The following is a 22,759-nucleotide window of genomic DNA, read 5'->3' as shown; positions in this document are numbered from 1 at the left end:
TGAATGAGATGGCTTGTCCACTGCTGGATACAGTCCTTGAGAGGCCGCGAGGCCAACATCGCTAGCACTGTCTCACTCAAAGTTATTGGAAGAAAGCAGCAAGCACACTGAGAAGAGCTCCAGCTGTGCCTCGTGTACGGTGGACAATGACAGACGTCATGTAATTATCAACAAGGCGACCGACTCTTGTACTTGTATCTTGCTAGACTCACTCAGCAAAGCACCTTCTGCCTCTTGCAACCGCACATCAGTGGAAGGTGTAGAGTCACAAAGGATGGCTTGTGTTGCAGACAGATCCAGTTAGACGCAAGTACAGAACCTAGACTAGCTGGGGGACAAGTCAGTCGAATAATTAGATGACAGAGCATTAGGCACTTGATATTAACCCCTTTGGTGTTGAGGCATGATAAGATATGTATATGTGTTTCTGTGTTTGCCAGGACTCCTACTCAAATGCAAGAGTCATAATACCATTTTCCCATAAACGCCGTAATTAATGACGGTCTTCCGCGACCTGACCACTGCCATTTTCCCCCGCACTTTCTGCTTCCTTGGGCGCATTAGTTGTACTAGTTGTAGACATAAGCAGGGCCTTGAAGTCGGCGTTGCTCTTCATCGGTTTCCGAGCCTCCGTTTCCACACCAGCGCCATTGGCTTTGGCTTCTGGTTGTGAATTTGCGGCAGGGCCACCCTCTCTGACGCTCAAAGCCTTGGGCATAAAACCCAATCCTCCCCTCTTGGCACCGCCCAAGACTGGCCGCTTGACAGCCGTGGAAGGGGGGATGAAGGCAGGGCCAGTCCCAGCCTTCTTTGGTGCCGACGTCTTGTCAGTCTGCTTCTTGCTGCCAGTACCGTACACGATCTTTTCTGTCCGAAACTCTCCTTTTGCCCGTTTCAGCTCCTCAACGGACCCGGTTCGCAACTTACGGCCATTCAAAACATAGCCGTCAAGCTGAAGCATGGCGCGACCGGCACTTGGTTCGTCTTCGAACTCGATCTTGGCGCCACCATGGCTAGGCTGGAGAACGAAGCTCTTGAAGCCCCCCACCTTCTCAACAATTTCCTTCACCCGCGCGTCGTTGACGGTGTCCGGGATATCTAAAAGTGCAATGGTCCGTGAGGCAATCTCGGCGCGACTTGGCCCACCTTGAAGGCTGGCCGCATCACCGTTGCTTTCTCCCATTGTCGCGTCTCCATCGTCGTCTCGACTTGGCGCCGGAGATGCGCCGTCTTTCGAAACAGCCGCTGACCTCTTGTAGATGCCGGGTGTTGACACTTGTACGGTGATGACGTTGCCGCGGAAGTTGACGTTGTTCAGCCCAGAAGCAGCCTTCTCGGCCTCCTCCTTGGTCCCCAATTCAACATAGGCTGCTCCATGGCCTTTACCTGCCATGTTTTTCGGGATGCTGACGCGCTTCACAGTTCCGTATTTCTCGAAAACCTTCTGGACGTCATCCTCACTGGCCGCAGGGTCGAGATTGGTGACGTGAAGTTCTCTGCCCTCCTCGATGGCGCCATCACGCTTCTTCGCACGGGACGGATCAGAGTACATGGCCGATAATTTGAACTTTCCATCCAGAAGAGTACCATGCTTTGCAGTTGCTTTAGCAGAAGCCGAACGGTCGCGAAAGGTCACGTAGCTGAAGCGTCGGCGAACATTGCCCTTCAGGCTAGGCATCCTGATACTCAATATCTCGCCGCAACCCTTGAAGAGGTTTGCGATGTAGGCCTTGTCTGCTGTGGGTGGGTAGTTGGTGACGAAGAGGGTCAGGTCGGTTCCAGGTTTGACGTTGATCTGAGCCGGTCCGAAGTACTTTCCGTCTCTGAGCAGGGCCGATTGAGCCTCCTCCGGGGTCCTGAACTCTACCATGACTGTCTGGGTGTTGTCTGAAGGGTCAATGGCAGGGTCCGTTACGTCAACAATGTGGCCGTACTCTTTGAAGTACTGGCGTATTTTGGTTTTGGTTGTTTCCGCAGGAAGGTTGCTGACGAGAACCGATGTGTTTTCTCGATCCCTTTTGAGGCTCTGATTCTTCAAGGCCGTCTCGGCCTCCGTAGCCTCACTTCTGGGTCGTTTGTTGGTAGTCTCATCGGCCAGATCAGCCTCCACCTCCCGCTTCCTCTTGGAGCTGGAGGACGCGTCATCGTCTACCGCTTGAGCTGCATAGGAACTTTGCTGTTCTTGCTGAGCGGCATAGTACTCGGCGGCCTGGGCTGCCTCTCTCTCGCGCCGTTTGGCGACCTCCTTACGGGATTCGTAGACCGTATCAATAGCAATGCGAACCGTACTGGGGAGCTCGTAGTCGTTGCAGTGCTGAACGTAAACGTCAATGACCCTCTCAGGCCAGTCTAAGCTCTTACGCTTGATGGCCCTTCCGAGGACAGCTGTAGCCACCGACGGCACCCTTAAGCCAATCGCCGCAGTGGAGGGTGTAGGGCTACGATCTTTGCCATTGGCGGCAAACACCATCATTTCCCAAAGGTAGTAGTTCAGCCAGAAATCGTAGCTATCAGCATACAGCTGCTTTTCGGCCAGCTTGTGCCACTCGCTTCTCGCTTCATCGACGTTGCGTTTCTTCTCGGTCAAATACTGAATGTAGATGCGCTCCAGACGGAAATTAGGATCGCCTCTGTAGCTATCGCTGTAACGATGTTTGGCCTCCTCAAGAGATTCAAGTGCAGCGCGCAAGCCCATGTCAGCGACATCGACGTCCTCGTCGGTTGCATTCAGATCCATTGCCTTTCGCTTGAGGAACCCGCACCAGGCCGCGTACATATCGATGAGCGCCGTCATGCCGTTCTTGTAAAGTTCAGAGTTGCTCGTCGCCTTGTGTTTGATCTGCTCGATCTCGTTGAAGGGGAGCTTGGCGTCTTCAGCGGTTAGGATGTAGCGCGACCAAATGGCCCCTGACCACGGGCAGTGGTCAACAGCCCGACGCAAAACATCAACCATGCCCTGTGGCGACTGTGCATATGTCCCAGAGGTAGATAGAAAGCGGACATATTCATTCCAGGTGGTATCGTCGAAGGCAAAGGTGCCGGTCAAGGCTCTGGCGTAAAGTCCCCGGCAGAGGTCACCCGTAGCCTCTGCCTGCTTGTTGCTTCTCTTGCTCTGTGCGCACTCCCACTCAAGATATTCTCTGAGGAGATTGCGGTAAACTTCGTCCTTACCCTCGCGAGACGCTTGGCGCAGCTTGAATTCGTAGTCGTCGCGATCCTCGGTCAACTTCTTGGCCTCTTGTGATTTTGGGTTTGCAGTAATCCCCTGCATCGTCTCCTCCCAGGCGGCCTTGTTATAGGTCGATAAAAACTCGGAAAAGTCTTGCATGGTACTGTCGCGGGTTACATGTGGAACCTGCAGTCGATCGGTGTATAGGAACGTGATGCGGCGGATTCCCTCGGCGGTGCGCGAGCGTGCGAGCAGCCCACTTTCCAGGGATATCCATCGGTTCCAGAGTTCATGACTGTCGCTAATTCGGAATAGGATGGCCTCGTAGCCTTGCTGCCACAGCGAGAGGGCGGCGTTGAGAGAAAAGAGCTCGCAGCCCATGCGGCGTTCCTCGTCGGGCCATCCTGCTTCGTAGGATTGACTGTCGACATAAAGGGACCAAAAGTAATCGCAGTATGCGCGCCAGACTTTGACGCTGTTAGGTTCGGCCTCGACGGCATGTTTGAACAGCTCGATGACGTGAACGCGCTTCTCTAGGTCGTTGGCATGTCGACTGTTCTCAGCGACGTAATCCAACCATTTGTCCTCCCCTACCGGCAGGGTCGCCATCTTGCAGAAATCGTGAGGTCGTCAACAGACGAATCATGGGAGGAGCAGTCGTCACAGAGGCGGGTTCAGTCGTTCGCTTGCGCCAGACTCATGCACCGAGGGTGTAGAATTGAGGATGATGCGATGCCGACGGCGGCGACGAGGGGAGGTGGGCGTGGTTTGTGAACTGTGACGTGGACGTGGACGACGAGTTTTGTTGAAGAAAAGTCAAGCTTGGACGGTCGGCGCGTGTACGAGCTCCGGGAGCTGCTAGCAACAATGAGTATTCGCAATCGAAGAATTGGAATCGCGGTAGCGGCAGCGACACGGACTGCGGCTCTGGTTCCTCGAAAAAGGAAATATACAGTGTTGGCCAGCAGCAACAACGAGAACGGATTGAAAATTAAAACGTGGTCAACAGCAAAATGGAAACTTTGCGCCGGTACGAGACGGGGCGGGCACATAGGCAAGCAATGTCTATTCAGCCCGGTCGCCTTGCTCTCTCCCCTTTTTTTTTCTGTCCCGTCTTTGCTTGGTACCTACCAGGCTGTGAGCAAAACACTACAGGCAGGTGCCTTAATTGGTTGGGGTAGGCGTTGTCGGCAAGTACACGGGTACCTCAGGTACCTACCGGGAAAAAATGACAGGAACGAGAAGGAGCGCTAAGGTAGTAGAACTTGGAGCTACAACAGACGGTTACAAAATCTTCTTTTCGGGGGGAGGATGTCCCTTATCCTCACTTCCTGAGTTGTCCTCTGGTTCATTTTCTACATTTTGGTATGGTACGAAGGTTGCAGCTTTCCAAAGCCGAGTAAGCTCAGTGTCGATATTGACTGGGAACTCTACCTACTGTACTGCTGAACCTGCTAGTGTGTACCTTACACAAACTGAGATGAGGCACTCTGGTAGGAGTCAAGCCCTGGGCTTGGTACCCATTGCCCAGCCGACTCGCTTTAGCTTATACATGCTTGAAGAAGTGAGGCCACCAAATGAAAGATATCGACTGCTGCGACATCTCATCCATGGTTGTACGGAGCCGTGGACAATGGGACTTTCTTAGTTGAAGGTACCATGAACGCCCATGGCTCTTATGTAAGGAAACGCCAGAGGCCAAAGACACGGGCCCAATGACGGCCAGTTGAGGTGAGGTAAAGTCATCTTACTGGTTTGCATGCTTTGCGAAAGCGAGCGTCAACATAACTTGTGGGAAGCTCATAGGGGCCTGGGTATCGAGAGGCTGAGAATGAGGGAAAACTACATAGAATTCCCAGTGCTGACTAGTCTTCATTTTTGCGCACACTCTCGCAAACTTGTCGATACATGTAGCTCGAACCAATACTTAGGTTACCTCACGCCCACGTAATAGGTCACCAGCGCGTCCCTGACCAGCTGAATTGAGATGAGAAGTGGAATGCCGGGCACATCTTGTGGGGAGGGAGAACCACAGCCCGCCTATTCCCGGAGCAATACTACGCCGAAGCCCGGCTGTAATATTCTCATGAATGGTCCCGGCCGGCCGGCCAACAGTCCTTATCGCCGTGCAAATAAGATGTTAAGTAAACTTTTGGTAAGAATTTTCCAAGGGGCTGGACTTTATCTCGTTTGTCTTGCCCGGCTGTTTAGCCGTTTTTCAGATGGCTGAAGAGTAAGACACCAAGCCATTGGCGAGGCCGGTGGGCTTGGCATTGGTGAGGTCATGCCGATGTCCCGCGAGAATGATGCGACTTCCAAGAGGCTCTCGACCCGTTGAATTTTTCAACTCTTGTGTTTTCTCCCATGCGTTGTCTTTCGGCTCTGAATACATCTCGAACTTTTCATCCCGTTCCTGTTCCTAAGCACGCTTTGCCGGTCCAAATTGCCACCATGATCGTGAAATCTGCATCGCGATTTCCAAACCACCTTGGCCCTGCTATCCATAGCATTCGCAGTGATCTCCAGCGCTAGTCTCCCTACCTTTGTGGAATGGACTCAATGGAGTCATCAGCTTACTCGAAAAGTCGTACCAATGCTGCTTACGGATACAGGCCTTAGCCCTTAAGGGCCTTAACCCGCATTTTACGCGAGTCTATCCGTAAGTCGCCTAAGGTGGAAGTCTAGACTCTGGGTGTCTGGTAAGCCGGCTCCGATCAGTCTCGGCACCGGAATGGACTCCGAGCCCGGATCTGACTCCTGAGTCTTGACAGCATGCCCGTCAGCAGCTTCTTAACTTTGACTTCTCGCCACTCAGAAACCACATGGTACACAATCAACGCTGACAGATCTCTATTCGCTGCATGCTGGTTTGATACGACTGTCCGTCAAGCGAGTGGTAAAGTAATAGCTGGTCAGCATATAATTAACCCTCCTTCTAAAACTATTACAATTTTCTTTGTTGTCACAGTCTCACTGGGATAATGGCTCTTTAGGGATGATGTACATGGAATGTCATTCAAGAAAGAGCAAATAATTGTACACATGGCATAGAGGCTGTAATAGAGGTAGAGATCGCGATAGACGTAGAAAATTCGGGATGCGTTTAGCAGCAGGTCATTCCGTCACCCACCTGTCGGTCTCAACGCCGGAGCCATGGTCCGGGAGAGCGGAGTCGGCAGAGACGAAGACAGGCACCCGTCGCCGTCTTAACCCAACCAAATCAGCTACACCACAACAAAATTTTCACGAAGCTGTCTCATTTGCTCGAAGAGCGAAGACGGCGTTCTGGCTGGGGTGCAATGCAATAAGCCCACGTTCATCCGCATCGAGTTGCAGCTACGCTTAACAAATAAGACCAGCTGAGGGATCGCAATGTATTTATGCTATATGACTGGGCGTCAAGAGGTTTGGCAATGGAGAACCTAAATGGCACTGCCGCTTGCCGCTATCCTCAGAATGCTCCGCATTCGCAGTGCACCGTGACCCGGAATGACGAGTTGGCTCAGCCATTAACATGAGACCGCAATGGGGAATCCAAAAAATAAATCTGGGCAAGCGGCCGTTATAGTTGTCGAGAAAGCTCCGCCTTTGTGGTGCTTGTTGCAGCGCGCCCCGTCTGATTCATGCGCAGGGGATGCCTGTCCTGGGCAACGCAAGCCACATATAGCAGAACAGCCGACTTATCGCAATTGGAATATAGCCTTGTTTGCCAGTAGCCGTGATGCCGCGAGGCGCATGAATCCACGACAAGCGAGTCCATTTATCGACGGCAAGGCCATGTTCAGGTCAAGATGAAGGGGCAGAAAGAAGCAAGCGGGGAATGCGGCGTGCGACAGGGCAAGCCGTGGACATTTGGACATGGGCTAGCTGCCATGAGGCCCTAGCAGTCGAATGCGGACGTCTGAAAGAATAAGTGAAGTTCTTTAGATGCTTCCACAGGTCCCGGCTGTAACGATGGTACGACAGGCGACGGAGAATCACCCACGTCTTGGGCAGGCCAATTGTTCCGGCTACATCTTGGAGTTAGCAGCAAGACAGTGTGGGTAAAGTGCAGCAACAGAAAAGCCGAGAGATCTGGCAAGCATTGTCCAGGGCTCGAAGCCGTTGTGAGTGGATAGAGGCTTCCCATCCGACTCAAAAGAGCGCTGAAACAGGGGAGCGAGGGGCCATGACAGCGGTACTTTGTAAGTTCATTCTGTCTGCCCATTCGAATATTTTGTGCGGGGGCGAGAGGTGGAGGAGTAACAGGCGGTAAATGCGCAAGTCTCCCATTTGACCAAAACATGCCGAGTGGTGAATAATGAGTTTGCCCTCATGACGTGGGACTGCTGCTGTGCAAGGAGGGCATACGGACGATCAGGATAGCAGGCGTTTGGTGGGAACGAACAGGATTGGAAGAATACTATCGGTTGAATGCGAGAACACCCTCAGCGCGAGTTCACAAACTTCTTGACTTTTTTCACGATGGTACTTCACAAAGGCATTCGTACCTATTCCTAGAACGTTTATCTTTAAGCCAAGGTTACCTCGAGTGAGATTAGTATTTAGGGCGCGTTCCTTACATCAGTCAAGTAGGTAAGCGGCACATGTCTGAGCAAGGACTATTGCAACTTGCTTGAGGTTGTCAGAAACCCATTTCATCTCAAGGCTTGCGACCTCTCATCAGTCTTACCAGCACCATCGGATGACAGCTTACATAAGGTGTGCCTTGCCTTCAGGGTAATGGAAGAGAAGGAATACATCAGAGACTACGGAGTACCTTACACAGTAAGGTAGGTGCCTTAGGTAAGGCCGTCCAGGTCCCCATGCCGGCGACGGGAGTGCCGCACCGGCATCCGCAGTTCATGCAGCCCGATGGAACATGGAATTCCCAGGTTCTTGCTTTCCTTTTCGGGCACACGGTTTGTCATGCTGCAGTCTCGTTCCCTTGTTGGATGACGACGGAATCGTCGTATGATGGTGCGCAGTATGCACAGGCTAAGTGAGCAGATCGGAAAAGGAAGTTTTATCGCATCTGCCTTACCTTGGACTTGGGTGTCGGGATGGATTTTGGACGATGCGCTCCGAGCCCGTCGCGCCCGTCTCCTTTTTCCCATCCTCCGTGCTTCCCTAAGTCTAGGGCGAAACGATTGATGTGCGGTGGCTTGCGGCGGCAAGATACACGACCTGCCTAGCGCAGATCAGCCTCGGAACCAGCGACGAGCTAAGCGGTGAATGAACGTACCTAGGCACGTGCTTGACCGTTATCGACCCCTCATCGGGCAAGAGCCCAGAAAGCGCAGTTCACAGGCTGGATTCGCCCCCTTTCTGCCAATCTGCCGCCAACCTTCGTTTTGGTAGTCTTTAGCTACGGGGGCACGTCGCGCGAGGGGGCTTTGACTGAGCCCCGTGTCGCAACTACAAGCGATTCCTATCCAGCCAACCGACCCCTGGCTGCGACTACGACTAGGGATCGGACGACCAGGCAAATAGCAGGTCGTTGGGGTCGGATGGGGCCAGCGTTCGCCAACAATCCGACAAGGTCCTGTTAGAGACGGGGCCGAATTCGTGCGTGGCTTATTCTTCAAGAATAGCTTCGGACGATCTGTAAGATTTGATAGGACGGCTCAGGTGCAACCCCACGACGGCACACCTGTATCAGTGCTACTTTGATGTGCAAACATGAGCCAACGTTATGCGCCGCGAACTGGACCTGCCGTATTGTCCTCATCATTCTTACTCTGTAGCCCGTCGAAAGTAAGAGGCAACAAAGAATGTGGGATACTTCGAGAAATAGGGAAAACACTTCATCCTTACGAGGCAATTGGAGATGGAAGCTGTACGTCCGAATCATGCGAATATTCATCAAGAAGAGTGGATGAATGGCTAAGTCGGCTTTGCCATTCACCAGGCTTCCCCCTCCATGGAACGTCATCCCTGGACCCCCATTGCCATTTCCGCAACCCCTGTCAAAGCGGGCTCATCCTGGCTGGCAGCTCGCGGCACAGACTCAGAGTAGTCTCCCTCAGATCGGGCCCAGGCCCAGTTGGGGATCCTCCACCAGAATCCATGGCGAGCCGCCGATGTGACTTGCCTCAACGGGGAACGTAGGTACGCATAACGAGCCAAGGGTGACGAGAAGGTCGAGAGTCTCCCACTTGATCGTTGCCTCACCTCGGATGGAAAATCCATGTGCGTCTCTTGTTGAATCATCGGATGACGCAGCTTTTGCGGTGATGCTCGAGGTAAGGCAGGCTGATTGTGTCAAAAAGCCAAAAGACGAGAAAGACAAGGGCATGCAGGAGCATGATGCAGCCATACTAAACCCTCGGGGCCTCTCCTTCCTTTTCCTCGTTCCAGTCTATGTTGCCCTGAGGTGAATAAGGTAAGGTGCCAAGGGTGCCTACCTTAGGTAAGGGAATACCTGAGTTTACCTCAACCAACCTGGAAAGCGCCCGGGCCTGCTCCCTTCTCAAACCCGTCCACCCCTCGCATCAAGATACTTGCCAAAGGTACGTCTCTGTCACTTTTGTCTACCTGCTTGCTTGAAGAAGTACAAGTAAGAAGCAAGGTAAGGTGCTATAGGTAGCTCATCAGTCCAGAGTTCAGAGAGGACTATCCAGTATCAGCCAGCAAATGGCCCGACACGTCTGTCACCACCATTATTCGTCTGCCGCGACTTACCCTGTCTACCTTGAGTATGGGCCTGCAAACTTCAGGCTAAGGTACGCAACACGTCGGATGCCATCAAAACCGATAGAGAAGACAAATAGTCAAACACGTCTCCGTCTATACCTCTATTTGACGCGACTGTACTAATTTAACGTGGACGCGACAAGGTCCGCGGGCTGTCAACTGCCAACGTCGCACTTGCACCAGAGGGAAACCCCGGGCTGCCTTCACAGCCTCCTGCCCGTGCTCGTACCTTTTTGGTCCCCTTCTATTTCTTCCCCCACCCCCTTTCCCCTGTTCTTGATAGAAGGAGGAAGGAAGGCCCCCCTTCGTCATGAGTGACCTGGCTCTCTGCGTTATTTTACTTGTCCGAGGATGTATCTAGATTCTTTGCTCACGAACCAGGGCAGCCCCGTGCATCTCAGACGGGCCAACAGTGCCTTCCATCCCATGATCCCATCGGATCGGTTGGCCCCTGCCATTACTGTTGGCCCACGTCCTCCCGCGTCTCTTCTGCATGTAGGTAAGCCAACTTGGTAAGGCAAGTTGCACCGCTCTCTCTGTGGAGGCAAGGTAGTCCAGGGAGGAACTGCCATTGTAAGTGCAAGTGCGAGGGACATGTGGGTGTGGGAGTAGGACCGTGTTCCTTCTTCAATACGGCAATATCCCTCCTCCCTCTCTAAATCTGAAATATCACCCTCGCTCCCCGCTCCCTTCTCATTCCCCCGGAACCTCACCTGCGAGCTTCTTCCCTTCTTTTCTCTTCGCCGTGTACCTTGTTTTTTCTCTTCTGCCCATTCGGAATCTTCTTCAGCTTTTCTCCCCAACTCGTTCCACGCCGGCTTTTCTCTTCCATTCCTCCCACTTCGCCTGGACCGTTTATCTTCCATTCCAGCTTTGGTCAACTTGTTTCGCCTCTACCGCCCCCTCCCGCTGCAAGTCCATCCAGCTTGACTTGACCTGACTCTCTGTCTCGCTACGTCGACCATCTGCCGCCTGTCTTGACCCAGATCACTTCAGCCATTTACCTCACCGAGTCTTCGGGGTTCGCGTTCTCTTGTCAATTTCCTCGCCTCTTTCGTCACCTTGACTGTCTGTCGAGCAGTCTCATACGTTCTCTGGGTCTATTTCGCGCCACGTAACGAACGCCATATCTTCATACAAACATCAGCGCCGTGCCAGAGTACCTCACCAACCACCTGAACTCGGGACAGACCATGAACTTCTGTGCGACACTTTAAAAGATCTGGTCCTATGCGCGTCAGGTGTTAGGTGATTCCAGAAAGTGACAGGCCGGAAATTTGTCTCCAATACACTTCACTTGACGTTAATTACATCAAGTATCCTGTCGCACTTACCTTCACCGATCTCATTATGAGACGTCGTTTCTGGGTTCGGGCTTTCGCCATTACGGCCCTTCTTGGCAATGTCTGCGCACAACTGGATTCATTGCCACCTTGTGGTGTAAGTCACTGAAAAGACGATCATTTAGAGACATGATTGGCTGCATCAAGACACATTTCTAGAAAACTGAGCGAGTATCAAGGACTAACACGTTCTTGCCCCGCAGATTACCTGTGTCAACAATGTCATTGCCAAAGGCTTTGGTTGCGCATCTGGAGACAATACCTGCCTGTGTAAACAGCAAGACTTTGTGTTTGGTGTTCGCGATTGCGCCTCGCAGTCATGCACTGCAGATGTAGCACCCAAAGTCAATGAATATGTCGCGGGTCTATGTGCAAGTGAGATAACTTCCTTCCCTGATCCAGCAAAGACATCACTGACTTTCCATAATAGCTGCTACGCAAGTACCTCCTGCTTCAACACCGCCTGCGTCAAACCCACCGCCTTCCACACCCGCCGTTCAGCAGACAACACCCCCGGCGGTGCTGCCGTCGACTTCTCAGCCGCCACCGTCACCGTCAAGCTCGAGCGAGCCGCCGAAACCCAGCGCTGCTGAGACCCCCGCTTCCTCTGAAGTCGCCAAAACAGCTCCATGGGAAACCTCTGGCAACCCTGTCACCGATACTGCTCAGGCTTTCCAGCCGTCGAGTGCAGTCTCAACCACCCTCGTAAGCTTTATACTGTCAGTTCATGATGATAGCTTCAGCCCTGACTAACTCATTCCAGGCCACATCCACCAGGTCATTGTCCTCCACCTCTTCGTGGTCGACGTCGACATCTACCGGAGCTCGCCCATCGCAATCCGGTTCAGCCTCGGAGACCGGAGCGGGCAACCTAGAGAGCGATGCTGCAGGCCTCTCTTCATCTGCCAAGATAGGTATCGGAGTGGGAGCAGGTGTCGGTGTCCTAGCCATCGCCTTGGCCTTGTGGCTTCTCATTAGACGGCCAAAGAACCGTACAAAGTCTATGCAAATTTCAGGCCCGATGCCTGGCTCCGGAAGAGACTACACTGGAGGTTTCATCGGCATGAAAGACAAGAACCACTCGGAGCTTGAGATGAAGTCGAGAAGGTACGAAGACATGTTGCCGCGCCAGTCACCCAGACGTTTCGAGTGAGAAGCAGTTCACCGAGGCACTCATCATGCTCGTCTTTTTGATTGGCCCATCTAAAGCAGATGAGCAGTGCAAGCGGAAATCTTCCACTACATGAATTATGACTAAATGAATGTTAATGAGCGGTGGCGGCGGACTGGGGTTCAGGGGCGGTTGTCGAAAAAAGGTCAGCATTATACCACGGGATATCCTATTTCTATTGCATACATACACCCGAAGGCACCGGTAAGGTGAGGGGAATTGGCAGCGAAGATGGCGTAAAGGACTCTATGACAGCTTTTCATTGTACATATTCTTACAGGTTTTGAGTGTGTTACAAGATGGTATTCCAAGCACTTCCGGTTACGTGTCTTCCAGTCGTGACTTTTTCTTTACCATGAGTAGTAGGGTCTCTGAGCCGTCACTGGTCGGTCAGGCAAATGTACCCAGGGCTTTCTCCTCGCCTGCTTGGCCAACTTCTCCGTGTGCTCCCGTATCCTCGTTTTTTCCTCCTTCAAGACGATCGAAATGCCTGCCAACTATTGTTAATCTCACAACAGACAAGATTGAGTGGCAGAATAGGAAAGTATCAAACGTACTGGTTGAGGGCGATTGCATGATGCCGAATCTGCCTCTGCCCTTGTAATCAAGTTCCTTGGCCCTCCAAGGTCCTCGACCAACCCAGGCTTCAGCAACATAGAGTCTTGTCGGGTCTGTGATGGTCATGGTCTTGCCTTCCTTGGTCTGAATTTTGATGGGCTGCACGTTGGTGGCAACGCGGCCGATGCCCATGCGACGGGTAACAACAGCCAAATCTCTGGCCTCCTCCAGCTGGTACTTGACTTCGGCCGCCATCTTCTTCTTAGAGTACGACATCTGCAGAACGGCCTCTTCGAGGGACTTGCCCTGAATCTGGCGCGCCAGATGCACGAGCTTCTTGACGCTGGTCTCCAAAAAGGGGCTCTTGTGAGACAACTTCTTCTCGGTCTGTGCGATACGCTCCTCACGGGTGACATGGCCGTTCTTGCGCACCATCTGGATGACCTTCTTTCTCTCCCAGCGGAGACGACTTCGCGGATCGGGGTCGAGGCGCCACGCCATCGTCTCTGGTGTCTTCACCGACGCCTGGGCAGCTTGAGCCTTGGATCCGCCCTTTTTGCTGTCCGCGACGACATCGTCGACTTCCTCCTCGAAGATTGAGCTAGACATCTTGGGCTGCTGTGACTCGGCAAAGCGTTCGCGGACCTTGGGGTCGTCGAGATTCTCGCCCATCATATCATCGGAAGCTTGGGCTCGCTTGCCGCGACGGCTGCCGAAGATACTGCCGAGAGTCCATTTGCTTCGAACCTGGGTAGCTGGTCGAATGGGCAGGATGAATGATCGAGGAATCGGTCGGGTGATAGCTTGGAGTGTTGAGGGAGCTAATAGTTCAGGGAAGGTTAGCTACTTAGGGAGCCCGATTCAGAAGCTGACGGCAATAGAACACAATTTGGAAGATTGGACGAAGCCGAAATAATATCAATTGGAAACATACCGGCTGAGGCCAACCGCCTCGTGGGAAGACTCATGGCTGCTACTGGTGTTGCTGATTCAAGCTGATTGATCACCAACCAGCTTCAATCCACCCGTTACGGGAAAAAATGCTCGGAAGATCCCATGCGCGTTGACGGTCGCACCTGAGCCACGTCTCCGGGCGTTTAGCCGGCGTTCCTCCGGCCAGCCTGCTTACCTAAGGCTTTTGTGTTCTGGCTGAGATGCAATGAAAAATACCATGGCCAACCAGGGCGAAGCAGTTTCAATCACCGAATTGCTTAGCTAAGGCCCGGTAGCAGCCGTCACAGAGCCATTACCTTGGTTGGAGAGTAATTGAACATCACGTGACATTTCCTTCCGCGCGAATTGATCAGACCATTCGAGCTACCCGCCAAAGATCTCAGCATCGTCAAACAACCCTCCGATTACGAACTCTCGGCTCAATCGACCACCACAACCCTCTCCGCTTTACACATCACAATGGCCGGCGCTACTGCTGTTAAGCCCATCACGGGCGTGCGTTTTTCTCCCCATCCAAACATAGAATTTCCGCCGGAATCACGGAGGAAGAAGACGAAGGGCAAGGGACTGTGGGCTAACGACAACTGACAGATGCTGCGACGCAACCTCGTTCTCGACCTTGGTATCGCCCTTGGTAAGCTCTTATCCGTGGGCAGGGCTGGAGTTTGCAGATTTGCTGCTGCTGGATGATTGAGGGTGACATGCATCAATTGAGCCTCTCGAATTCAAACATGCAGCGATCTGCTACTCCAGTGTTCCACCCTTTCTTTACGACATAATCCGAGAATGACTCAGTTAACGATGCCTTTACAGGTCTCGGTTTCGCCATGGCCAACGTCTACTGGTACGCGATCATCGACTGAATTCTATAGAAATCCCACCCCCGAAAACTAAGATTGAATCATAGGTACGGCTTCCACATGCCGCGCACGAACGCCCGCGACAGCTACTACGCCAAGCTCGAGCAGCAAAAGGCCGAGGCCCGCAAGGCATAAGCGAAAATCAAACAGCCGAGACGAAGCGGGAAGGGAGCGAATTGAGATGGTCTGCTAGATTGGGCGGAGGAAGCACGAGAGGGCATTTGCAGTCATAGACAAGATACGGGCTTCATCAGTTGACCATCCAACCCCGATTGTACCATACACTTCAGCAATTGAACCAAGAGCCTCTTTATGTGAATTGATTCGATGCATGCGTCGATGTTAGTCGCCTTGGTCGGCGGACCATTGTCCACCAGTGCAATGTCACTGGATCCATGCAGTCTCTACGTTGAAGGGTCTTGCTTTGCTGAAACCTCGTATAAGACCAGTGCGAACGATTGCTGTACGATTTGAGAGGACCAGGTCTTTCTCGTCTGACTATCTCATTTCCCCCGAGGGTACAGGCTTTATCTCTCAGACCTGTGTTGATGTTATATATGATTGACGTGGGAGCGTTGCTATATGATCTACGAGTATAAATACAGCTTTGATTTCGATGACCTTGGATCAATTACCCAAGACGTAGTCCAGCCAGATCGTATCATCATCCGATCAGCCACGTGCGCCTACTCTGCGCTTCGAATGAGATCGCCAGGCTATACACAGTTTGGTAACCTGCAGCATGCGTCTAAATGCCATATATACACCGGAAACAATGATTCCCTGGCTCATTCATCCTCCCATGCCTGAGACCATTGATGATATGCTGGCTCACTAGAATGGCCGTCTTGCGATTTGCCGTTGCCTGTAGCTTGGGAGTTGTGACGGGTGGTGGGGTCTGACTTTGAACCCTCCCAGGCCGTAGTCTCAACCATGAACGTGCCCTTTTTATCCTGACATCTAGTGAATCACAAACAATCAGTGAACGATATCCCCGGCGGCGGATAGTTGTGCGACATTGGAAAGGAGAAGGTATCAGAAGAAATCAAAACTCACTGTCGGAAGAGTCGGTGAATCGGCCAGCAGCGGACCGGGCTATTTCGGGACTGCGAGTTCTCGACGAAGCACCTGTACTGCGTCATCTCCTTCAACGCACACTTGGTCAGGTCGACATCGGCGCCTATAGGCAGCTTGCGCTTCTTCCCTTTGACATCAGCCTGGACGTGCACACCCAATTTTGACGGTGGGAACGCGGCACACGGCGGCGACATTTTCTAGCGGCGGCGGCGACGGCGACAGCGACGGATATGGAGATGGAGATGCCCTCGGCGGCCTCTCTAGCCGGCGCAAGGCTGCTGGGCGAGATCGAAGAGACGAACCTTGACGAGGTACGCAAGAATCACGACTCCACTTTGTTTGCGCAAGCTGGAGGGTTGAGTTGAGTGGAGGCTTCTTCAGTTGGTTCCGGTCGATGAAAGCTGGATGAGTTGATGTTTCCGTTCAACTTTCCGTCCGTGTAACGAACCTCGCCGAAATCCTCAAGACCTTTGCTTAACCCCAACAGCAGCTATCTTCAATCTCATCACTTGCACTCAAGTCGAACCCCGCATCATCGAATTGATCACAATGAAGTCGTACATGTGCACTGGCACTGACATTCAGCACCGCAGATACTGCATGCCCTCCGCATAGCGGTTGATCCCGATGCGCCAATAAATAAATCGAAGCACCCAAAGTTCTATCCCGTTCCCGGTCTTGACGATCTTGTCCATCGGAATTTTCGTGCAACAAAGTTCGCTCCGTTGGCTGTGACCGGCCGCCAACTCCCGCTCGTCTACGCACTCGTCTCGGCCCTTTTGTCACATCCGCATAACAAGACGGTACTGATCCTCGATACGGAGCATCGGTTCGACGCAACTCGCCTCCTTTGTGACCCAGACGACCTGCGCCACGCCTACGTGCATCGCCCAGCTCGCCAGAGCCGCAACGCCGATAGCCGCAGCGGCGGAAACGGAGGCGGATGCGGCACCAACATCGGCGCGGAGCAAATCCGCGAGCTCGTCGCCGCTGCGGAGAACTGGATGCTCTACGGCGGTCACCACAGCGGCGCCCGGGAATGGTGGGGGACCATAGTCATCGGCGCACTCGGAGCCGGTGACGTGACTGCCGCCTGGAAAGGATGGCTGCGCGTCGACCGCGAGTACGTCCCGGGATTTTCCTTCGGCTGCAGCGCGATGGAGGCTGTGAAGGACCGCCGGCAACGCCAGGAAGCCGTCGATGCTGCGCCGTGGGCTGCCTCTTCGCAGTGGGGCAGTTTCACATTCACAGAATCTCACTCTAGCACTACGACGCCCGAGGCCAGGGATCCGAGGGATTCGAAGCCTGTTACTGGTACCGACCGATAAGAGATGCGGAGGCTGGAGGAACTCCTGGAGGTTCGAGGAGACGGAGACGAGCAGCACCATGTGGAGGTGGGGATGGGGAGGAGTGTGCACATAGCAAACAAGCAGACTGACACTCCTCTCTGTGAATACCTTTTCGTACTTGTACTTCTTCCACTCTTCTCTCCTCCCGAGGTCCATACTCGTGCGCCAACTCCTCCACTTCTTCCCCTCCCCTCCTCCATCGCTGATCAACAACCCGCGAATCCATTTCTGCCCGTGAGGAAACCCACGCGCGCGGTGGGTTCCTTTCTCCACAGAAGCATGCGAGATGCGAGGAGGGGAAAACTGGCATCGGGTTACTCTTTGGAGACAATCTTCGTCTGGGCAACATCTGAGATGCTCTGCCAAGCAAAGACGTGTTGGGTAACTCGGCTTCTCACGGGTACCAATTCTCTAATGAGCAGTAGCGCCAACGGCGGGATCAGGAAATAAGCAGAGGAATGCAGCTCATATTCGACGCCGGCCGGGTCCTTGGCGGACCAGTGCGGACAACGGCGCGGCGCCAGGTCCGTCAATGACGGTATTCTGCAGGCTCGGCGTCGGTTCATCAGGGGGGATTGCCAACAGGATGCTTTCCTGATACTTGCTTCCCTTGCAGTAGTGTTGTCGTTGCCTGGTTCGGTGTGGGTGTACATGTTGAGGCGGTTGTAGCGGAATAATTACTCGTAAATGATAAATGGTGGGCTATGTTGAACTATCGCGAACCGACGTGTGAGCTATTCTTCACCGCTATAATTCTCTCGAGGAAATCACAAGATGGACAATCAATACATGTTGCGAGTATTTCAGAGTTATTTGGCGGCTAATGCGCCCATATATTTTGACCGATGCGAATCTGCTGACAAGCTTTTTATGACTCTAGCATCTATCTGTAACGTGATGTTCATTGCTGACGCCTTTGGTATCACACTTTTACTCCGTCCAAGTGAATAAACAATTCCAGAAAATGAGGCTAGCTCTGATGAGAGCTTTAACCGAATAAAGGAAAACCGCTAATATCCCGAAAATCCCATTTTATCGCGCAAAGTTGTAAATGCTCAAATTCGCCGAGTCTTTAACCCAAGATTGGTTGCGAACGCTCCTCGAGGGGAGTGTAACACGCGCTACCCTTCTCCTGCATGGCGCGGAGGCAATCCTCTTCGCCGAGGATGTCCTTGCGCAGGGAGGTGACGACCCGCTTGCGGATCTCGCGCTGGATACCGTAGCGCACGGCGTCTAAGACGGTGTTGACAGTAGCCTTGGGCTTGTAAGCCGGCTCCGTACCATCCTGGTAGACACCGGTCTTGACCAGGATGCTGTGCCACTCGTTGTCCGCGTGCTCGTCGTACAGGTTGGTACCGCGGATATCGGACTCGGGGGTGTCGCCGACGAAGTAGACCGTGTCGGGAGGGGCGTCGAGGCCGTGCTGCTGGCGTCTCCATTGTTGCAAGAGCCTCGTCGCGAACTCAAATGTGCTGACTTGAGGCTTGCCGAAGGCGTGTGTGTGGAGCTTGCCCTTCTTCTTGGTAACGTCCTTGAAGGCGACCTCAAGCATACGGCGGAGAGCACCCATACCCAGACGCACGTTGTCGTGAGCCGCAGACCATACGACGTCGTTATGGGAGAAGTAGATTGGTGGGCCCTCATCGAAGGTCTCGCTCAGAGTACCGATCTTGCCGCCCTTGGACATTGCGATATCGAGCATGATTTGAATGTCACCGGCCCAGTCGCGAGAGTCCGCGAAGACGAAGACAGCCTCGATGGTGACGTCGGTGAAGTCACGCTCGCGAGAGTTCTTGAGCTCATCGGGCGTAAGCTTGCGGAATGGTGTTGTGGCCGAGTTGTGCTTAATGATATCGCCAGGTGTGATGACATCCTTGAAGCCGTAGCCTTCAGCAACTTGACGACACTTCTCGCCTTCTCCACCGACGACCAGAACAGTCTTGAATCGATCGGCCATTTCCCTCATGGGGGTGTGGCCACAGATGAATTGTGCGGGGGAGATTTCAATCTCCATCTGTTTTGACAAGTCGCCACATCTCTCTTCTTCAGTCTTGCCGCCTCCGTTCGTGAGGAAGATATAAGGACTAGACAGTTCAATGTCAGTCTCGGCTATCACTGGGGGGATATGTTCAAGGCAACTTACATTTGGATGCCGTATTCGTTCTCGCCGTTGAGTACCTTCATGGCCTCGACGGCCTCGGGAATGGCACGGCCACCGCGGATAAGGACACCATCAATGTCGAAGGCGAAGGCGAAGCTATCGGCTACGGGAGCATCGACAGTTATCGAAGGGGTGACGGGTGAGAGAGCGCTAGCAGGGCTTCCCACTGGAGAGTCGCCAGGGGATGATGCCTCTGAACCGTCGAGCGAGGAATCAGGAGTGCTCAGTGCCATGTTGTCCAGTTGCTTCCGGGCAGCTTGGATGCTTTCGATGAAGCTGCCGGTGGACGAAGCTCGGTGATTGGGAGCCATGATGGTTGGTTTAGAGAGTGAAGCTCCTCAAAATTAGTTGATCAAATGTGAGTAAGAGCTGAAAGCCTCGAATGTTTAGGCTAGAGGGAGTGGCTTGGAGAGTGAAGAGTGAAGCTATATCTGTCAAAGACGGAGCTTTCGACGAAGATGATAAGTGAGGAGTGGGATGAAGTGATAAGACAGCCAGGTGTAGATAATCCAAAATGAAATCACGGGGGGACTGCCAGGTTATATACTCCTGGTATGAGAACATCTTGACTTGATGCTGACGTCTCTGCTTTCTCTCCCTGCCTCTCGCTTTCAGAAATGCGCGCTTTCGAGACGCCCCTGCGCTATCCTCTTCCAACATGTGGAAGTCTCCGCTAAAACCAGGCAAACGCGGGTCCTTGCTCAGTGACACCCTTGGGATGAGTTTCTTGAGTCGTGCATGGTCGTGGATACCGTGGAGGCGAAGTAGCATGAGAAGTTTTTTTTTGGATCCAAGGCCAGAAGAGGAGCCTTGCTCCACCCTGTACGGATACACACAAGGACCTTACCTGGTGGTGAAATTTTATGATTACGACACAGAAGAGGATAAAGACACTGCCCTTTGTTGCGAGCAGCACTGCTGCAGTCGACGTACTTCCGTACAGAAGAGTACCGCCAAAGGGAAACGGGCCGGGATGCGGCTACTTGCCAAGAGGGAGAAAACTTGTGTGGCACCAAAGGTTCCTCCATCTCACCGCCAGGGCAGACTCGCACTGGCAGTCTGAAAAAACATTGTTCCTGGCTCCTAGGTACGGGTTTTACCAATACAGATGGATCCAAAGTACAAAGTACAAACGTAGTGCAAGTCACAAAACGGGCGAGTAACCCAGCGAGCCGCCAACAAGAGAAGGGCAAAAAGCATGTTTAGGAGGCTCCATAGGCAGTAGAAGGGATCCATCTCGCCAACCGTCATGGTGGAGACTTGGCTTTTCGGGTTCCTCGTTGCGGCTGCAAAAGATTCCGCTGTGTGTCGCGCAAAGCATATGGTTAGGGGCCTCGAAATGCCCCGAGCAATGATGATGATCTGGGTACCGATGCGGCAGCGATCGACCCTTACCCGAGGCGGCCTTGGCGCAAGGACGAAGCACATGCGAGCCGCCGTCACGGCCAGCCGTTGGACCCTGAGGCAAAATGCAGAGGCTTATTGCAGCATGCACAAAGGCTATTTGGTGTATTCAATATCTCTCACTTTTTGTTCGGTCATGTACCGGTGTCTATCTCTATCATGCAGCCAGTAGTAGTTCCACGGATTCATCATCTACGTCTGTCGCCAGCGCAAAGTTAAGCCCAAACATGGAAGGATACGCCAGGGGAATTGGCCTTGTCACAAGGAATCTAATTCGATTCAGGACCAAGGACGTCAAAGGGGGGAAAAGGTAGATACCATGCGACGTTTCGTATGTCAAGTATCTTTATCCATACAATGGCACGAAAAGGTACTTTGTAAGGTAGTCCGTACAGCAGACCATGCCTAACTCAGTCGGTCTCATCGGCTTCTTGTCTTCAGCATCAGATAAAGCAGCGCCGGCGCAATCTCTGCCCCTCCTTCGCCCGCCTCCTTGAAGACCCCTCCATGGCTCCCATTGGGCGTGTGCCTACTCCTTATCGACGACTCCTTGCGATACGGCAGGCTGACACAGGGATGGTGCCCGCAGGAAGTGGTGATAGCGTCTGAGGTGGTCCACAAATGCGAAAATGCACTTGCACCATGAGGTGAGAGATGTATCAAGGAATTTGCCCGTGTGGTTCCATAAAAGCGGGCAACGGAGACCCCGTAGTGACGTCACCGATAGTGGGTCCCGGGGTCGCGGCGGCAAGGATTGCGATGTGCACACTCGCAGAACGCCCGTGGCTCGGACGGCTACATCTCATTGGTCGCTGCCACGGGCAAGAGGCTCCGCTAGACGGCCCGAAGTGGCAGTCGTCTCTTTCAGCGGCTTAGGTAATAGAGCCCTCCCATTCATTGCCCCCCTACGGCAAAGAACCGGGTATCCAGCGGCATCGGGTCCGGAAAACCCTCGGTCCCATGGCCGTTCGACACCGGTCCTGCATATTTGCGCTTGTCTCACCAACATTGACTGACTAATTAGGACCTTGAAAGAAAAGAGAGGGAAAGTGACTGTAATTGAGGCAAGGCGAAAAGAAAACTCTTCTGTTGCTGACTTTTTTGTCTTCAGCTTCAGAAAGGCGACTTCGCCGCTCATCTCTTGTGTCATCGCCCCAAAAGGACGCTTAGATACTTACTATTCTAGGTTAATTCATGACTCGGCGAATGACGTCCATCTCTCCCTTCTCCATCTCAAGGCACGAACACACTATGTACGCAGAGTCCAGACTGAGTACGACTGTGTTCAGGGAAGTTGCGTGAACAGGGCCACAAAACATCATCATCAAGTCCAGAACGCTGATACCCAAAGAAACCACGCATCTCCAGGCCATCCACTTATGCTGTACCCGCCCACAACATGTGTATTTTGTGGCCTGTCCCTCTTAAAAAGTCCGGGGGTTTCATTGTCCTGTGACTGACGGTCGACCTCGTTGTCTCTCGTGCAGACAACTGGGTATGGCAAGGACACGGGCAGTGTATCTAGTGAACGAACGCGAATCTTGATGTGTTCGTAGTTTGGAGAGAGTTCGAGATAACAATGTAGTATATGAGCAGTTACTCAATAGCTCGATACCCGTCCTGCCGTACTACACGCTTCACCCAACACTCCCGAGATTTGCGGTTCTACCGGTAGATGTGCATCCCCCGTCGCGGGCCTTTGCTTCCTCTGCGGCCGGCCTCCCGTCGCCGTTTTTTTTTTCTTCTTCCCTCCTTGCTGCACAACGACGCCATCATCCAGCGTTGCCGAGCCGTGAGGAGAACGCCCACAGTCTACCAAGCGAAAACCAGGCTTCAGCCCGGCGCTATTACTGTCGCGTCCCGCTGCCGCCATGCCTACTACTCGTCAGTCGCATTGTGATGCCGTCACCGTCGGCCAGACTCCATGCAGACACCCCTGCCCCTGTCCGTATCCATACTGTATGTAGGCAAGGGATGGAGCCCCGTCACTCGCTCAGCCAGTTGAGTGCACCTATCAAGGCCGTCTTATTCGTCCGTC

The 22,759-nt window shown here is 53.1% G+C and overlaps 8 protein-coding genes across 8 annotated transcripts; 4 read left to right on the top strand and 4 right to left on the bottom strand.

The window, feature by feature from the left end:
* Positions 1–130: 130 nt before the first annotated feature.
* On the bottom strand, positions 131–4,235 carry BDZ83DRAFT_84829 (RNA recognition domain-containing protein). Its single transcript, XM_060515954.1, has one exon. The coding sequence runs from the start codon at positions 3,776–3,778 to the stop codon at positions 494–496; it is 3,285 nt and encodes a 1,094-aa protein (XP_060368910.1). The 5' UTR covers positions 3,779–4,235; the 3' UTR covers positions 131–493.
* A 6,717-nt stretch (positions 4,236–10,952) lies between these two features.
* BDZ83DRAFT_84700 (uncharacterized protein) lies at positions 10,953–12,544 on the top strand. The gene is made up of 4 exons (XM_060515953.1): positions 10,953–11,284; positions 11,391–11,562; positions 11,618–11,892; positions 11,951–12,544. The coding sequence occupies exons 1-4, from the start codon at positions 11,195–11,197 to the stop codon at positions 12,338–12,340; spliced, it is 927 nt and encodes a 308-aa protein (XP_060368909.1). The 5' UTR covers positions 10,953–11,194; the 3' UTR covers positions 12,341–12,544.
* Positions 12,545–12,708: 164 nt separating this feature from the next.
* Positions 12,709–13,884, bottom strand: BDZ83DRAFT_748665 (mitochondrial large ribosomal subunit; the record flags this gene model as incomplete). The annotated part of the gene is made up of 3 exons (XM_060513652.1): positions 12,709–12,848; positions 12,916–13,737; positions 13,851–13,884. The coding sequence occupies 3 exons, from the start codon at positions 13,882–13,884 to the stop codon at positions 12,709–12,711; spliced, it is 996 nt and encodes a 331-aa protein (XP_060368908.1).
* Positions 13,885–14,329: 445 nt separating this feature from the next.
* On the top strand, positions 14,330–14,865 carry BDZ83DRAFT_748664 (the record flags this gene model as incomplete). Its single annotated transcript, XM_060513651.1, has 4 exons — positions 14,330–14,365; positions 14,462–14,504; positions 14,684–14,714; positions 14,778–14,865. 4 exons carry the CDS (start codon positions 14,330–14,332, stop codon positions 14,863–14,865), a joined length of 198 nt encoding a protein of 65 aa, XP_060368907.1.
* A 653-nt stretch (positions 14,866–15,518) lies between these two features.
* Positions 15,519–16,001, bottom strand: BDZ83DRAFT_569294 (uncharacterized protein; the record flags this gene model as incomplete). The annotated part of the gene is made up of 2 exons (XM_060504176.1): positions 15,519–15,690; positions 15,787–16,001. The coding sequence occupies 2 exons, from the start codon at positions 15,999–16,001 to the stop codon at positions 15,519–15,521; spliced, it is 387 nt and encodes a 128-aa protein (XP_060368906.1).
* Positions 16,002–16,043: 42 nt separating this feature from the next.
* Positions 16,044–17,135, top strand: BDZ83DRAFT_569628 (uncharacterized protein; the record flags this gene model as incomplete). The annotated part of the gene is made up of 2 exons (XM_060504217.1): positions 16,044–16,118; positions 16,401–17,135. 2 exons carry the CDS (start codon positions 16,044–16,046, stop codon positions 17,133–17,135), a joined length of 810 nt encoding a protein of 269 aa, XP_060368905.1.
* A 1,093-nt stretch (positions 17,136–18,228) lies between these two features.
* BDZ83DRAFT_748661 (HAD-superfamily subfamily IIA hydrolase) lies at positions 18,229–19,628 on the bottom strand (the record flags this gene model as incomplete). The annotated part of the gene is made up of 2 exons (XM_060513650.1): positions 18,229–19,240; positions 19,300–19,628. 2 exons carry the CDS (start codon positions 19,626–19,628, stop codon positions 18,229–18,231), a joined length of 1,341 nt encoding a protein of 446 aa, XP_060368904.1.
* A 1,070-nt stretch (positions 19,629–20,698) lies between these two features.
* BDZ83DRAFT_607208 (uncharacterized protein) lies at positions 20,699–21,395 on the top strand. Its single transcript, XM_060507415.1, has one exon. The coding sequence runs from the start codon at positions 20,787–20,789 to the stop codon at positions 21,033–21,035; it is 249 nt and encodes an 82-aa protein (XP_060368903.1). The 5' UTR covers positions 20,699–20,786; the 3' UTR covers positions 21,036–21,395.
* The last annotated feature ends 1,364 nt before the right edge of the window (positions 21,396–22,759 follow it).

Source organism: Colletotrichum acutatum (assembly GCF_030867785.1).
Source record: "Colletotrichum acutatum strain CBS 112980 chromosome Unknown BDZ83scaffold_14, whole genome shotgun sequence".
NCBI classification, from domain to species: domain Eukaryota; kingdom Fungi; phylum Ascomycota; class Sordariomycetes; order Glomerellales; family Glomerellaceae; genus Colletotrichum; species Colletotrichum acutatum.
This window is presented reverse-complemented; position numbering and strand designations above follow the sequence as displayed.

Excerpts from the sequence above, each read along its gene's own strand:
- BDZ83DRAFT_84829 (XM_060515954.1), bottom strand. The coding sequence starts at position 3,778 with ATGGCGACCCTGCCGGTAGGGGAGGACAAATGGTTGGATTACGTCGCT.
- BDZ83DRAFT_84700 (XM_060515953.1), top strand. The coding sequence starts at position 11,195 with ATGAGACGTCGTTTCTGGGTTCGGGCTTTCGCCATTACGGCCCTTCTT. Across the intron at positions 11,563-11,617 it reads TGTCGCGGGTCTATGTGCAA|CTGCTACGCAAGTACCTCCT; the intron begins GTGAGATAACTT and ends TTTCCATAATAG. Across the intron at positions 11,893-11,950 it reads GTGCAGTCTCAACCACCCTC|GCCACATCCACCAGGTCATT; the intron begins GTAAGCTTTATA and ends AACTCATTCCAG.
- BDZ83DRAFT_607208 (XM_060507415.1), top strand. The coding sequence starts at position 20,787 with ATGCAGAGGCTTATTGCAGCATGCACAAAGGCTATTTGGTGTATTCAA.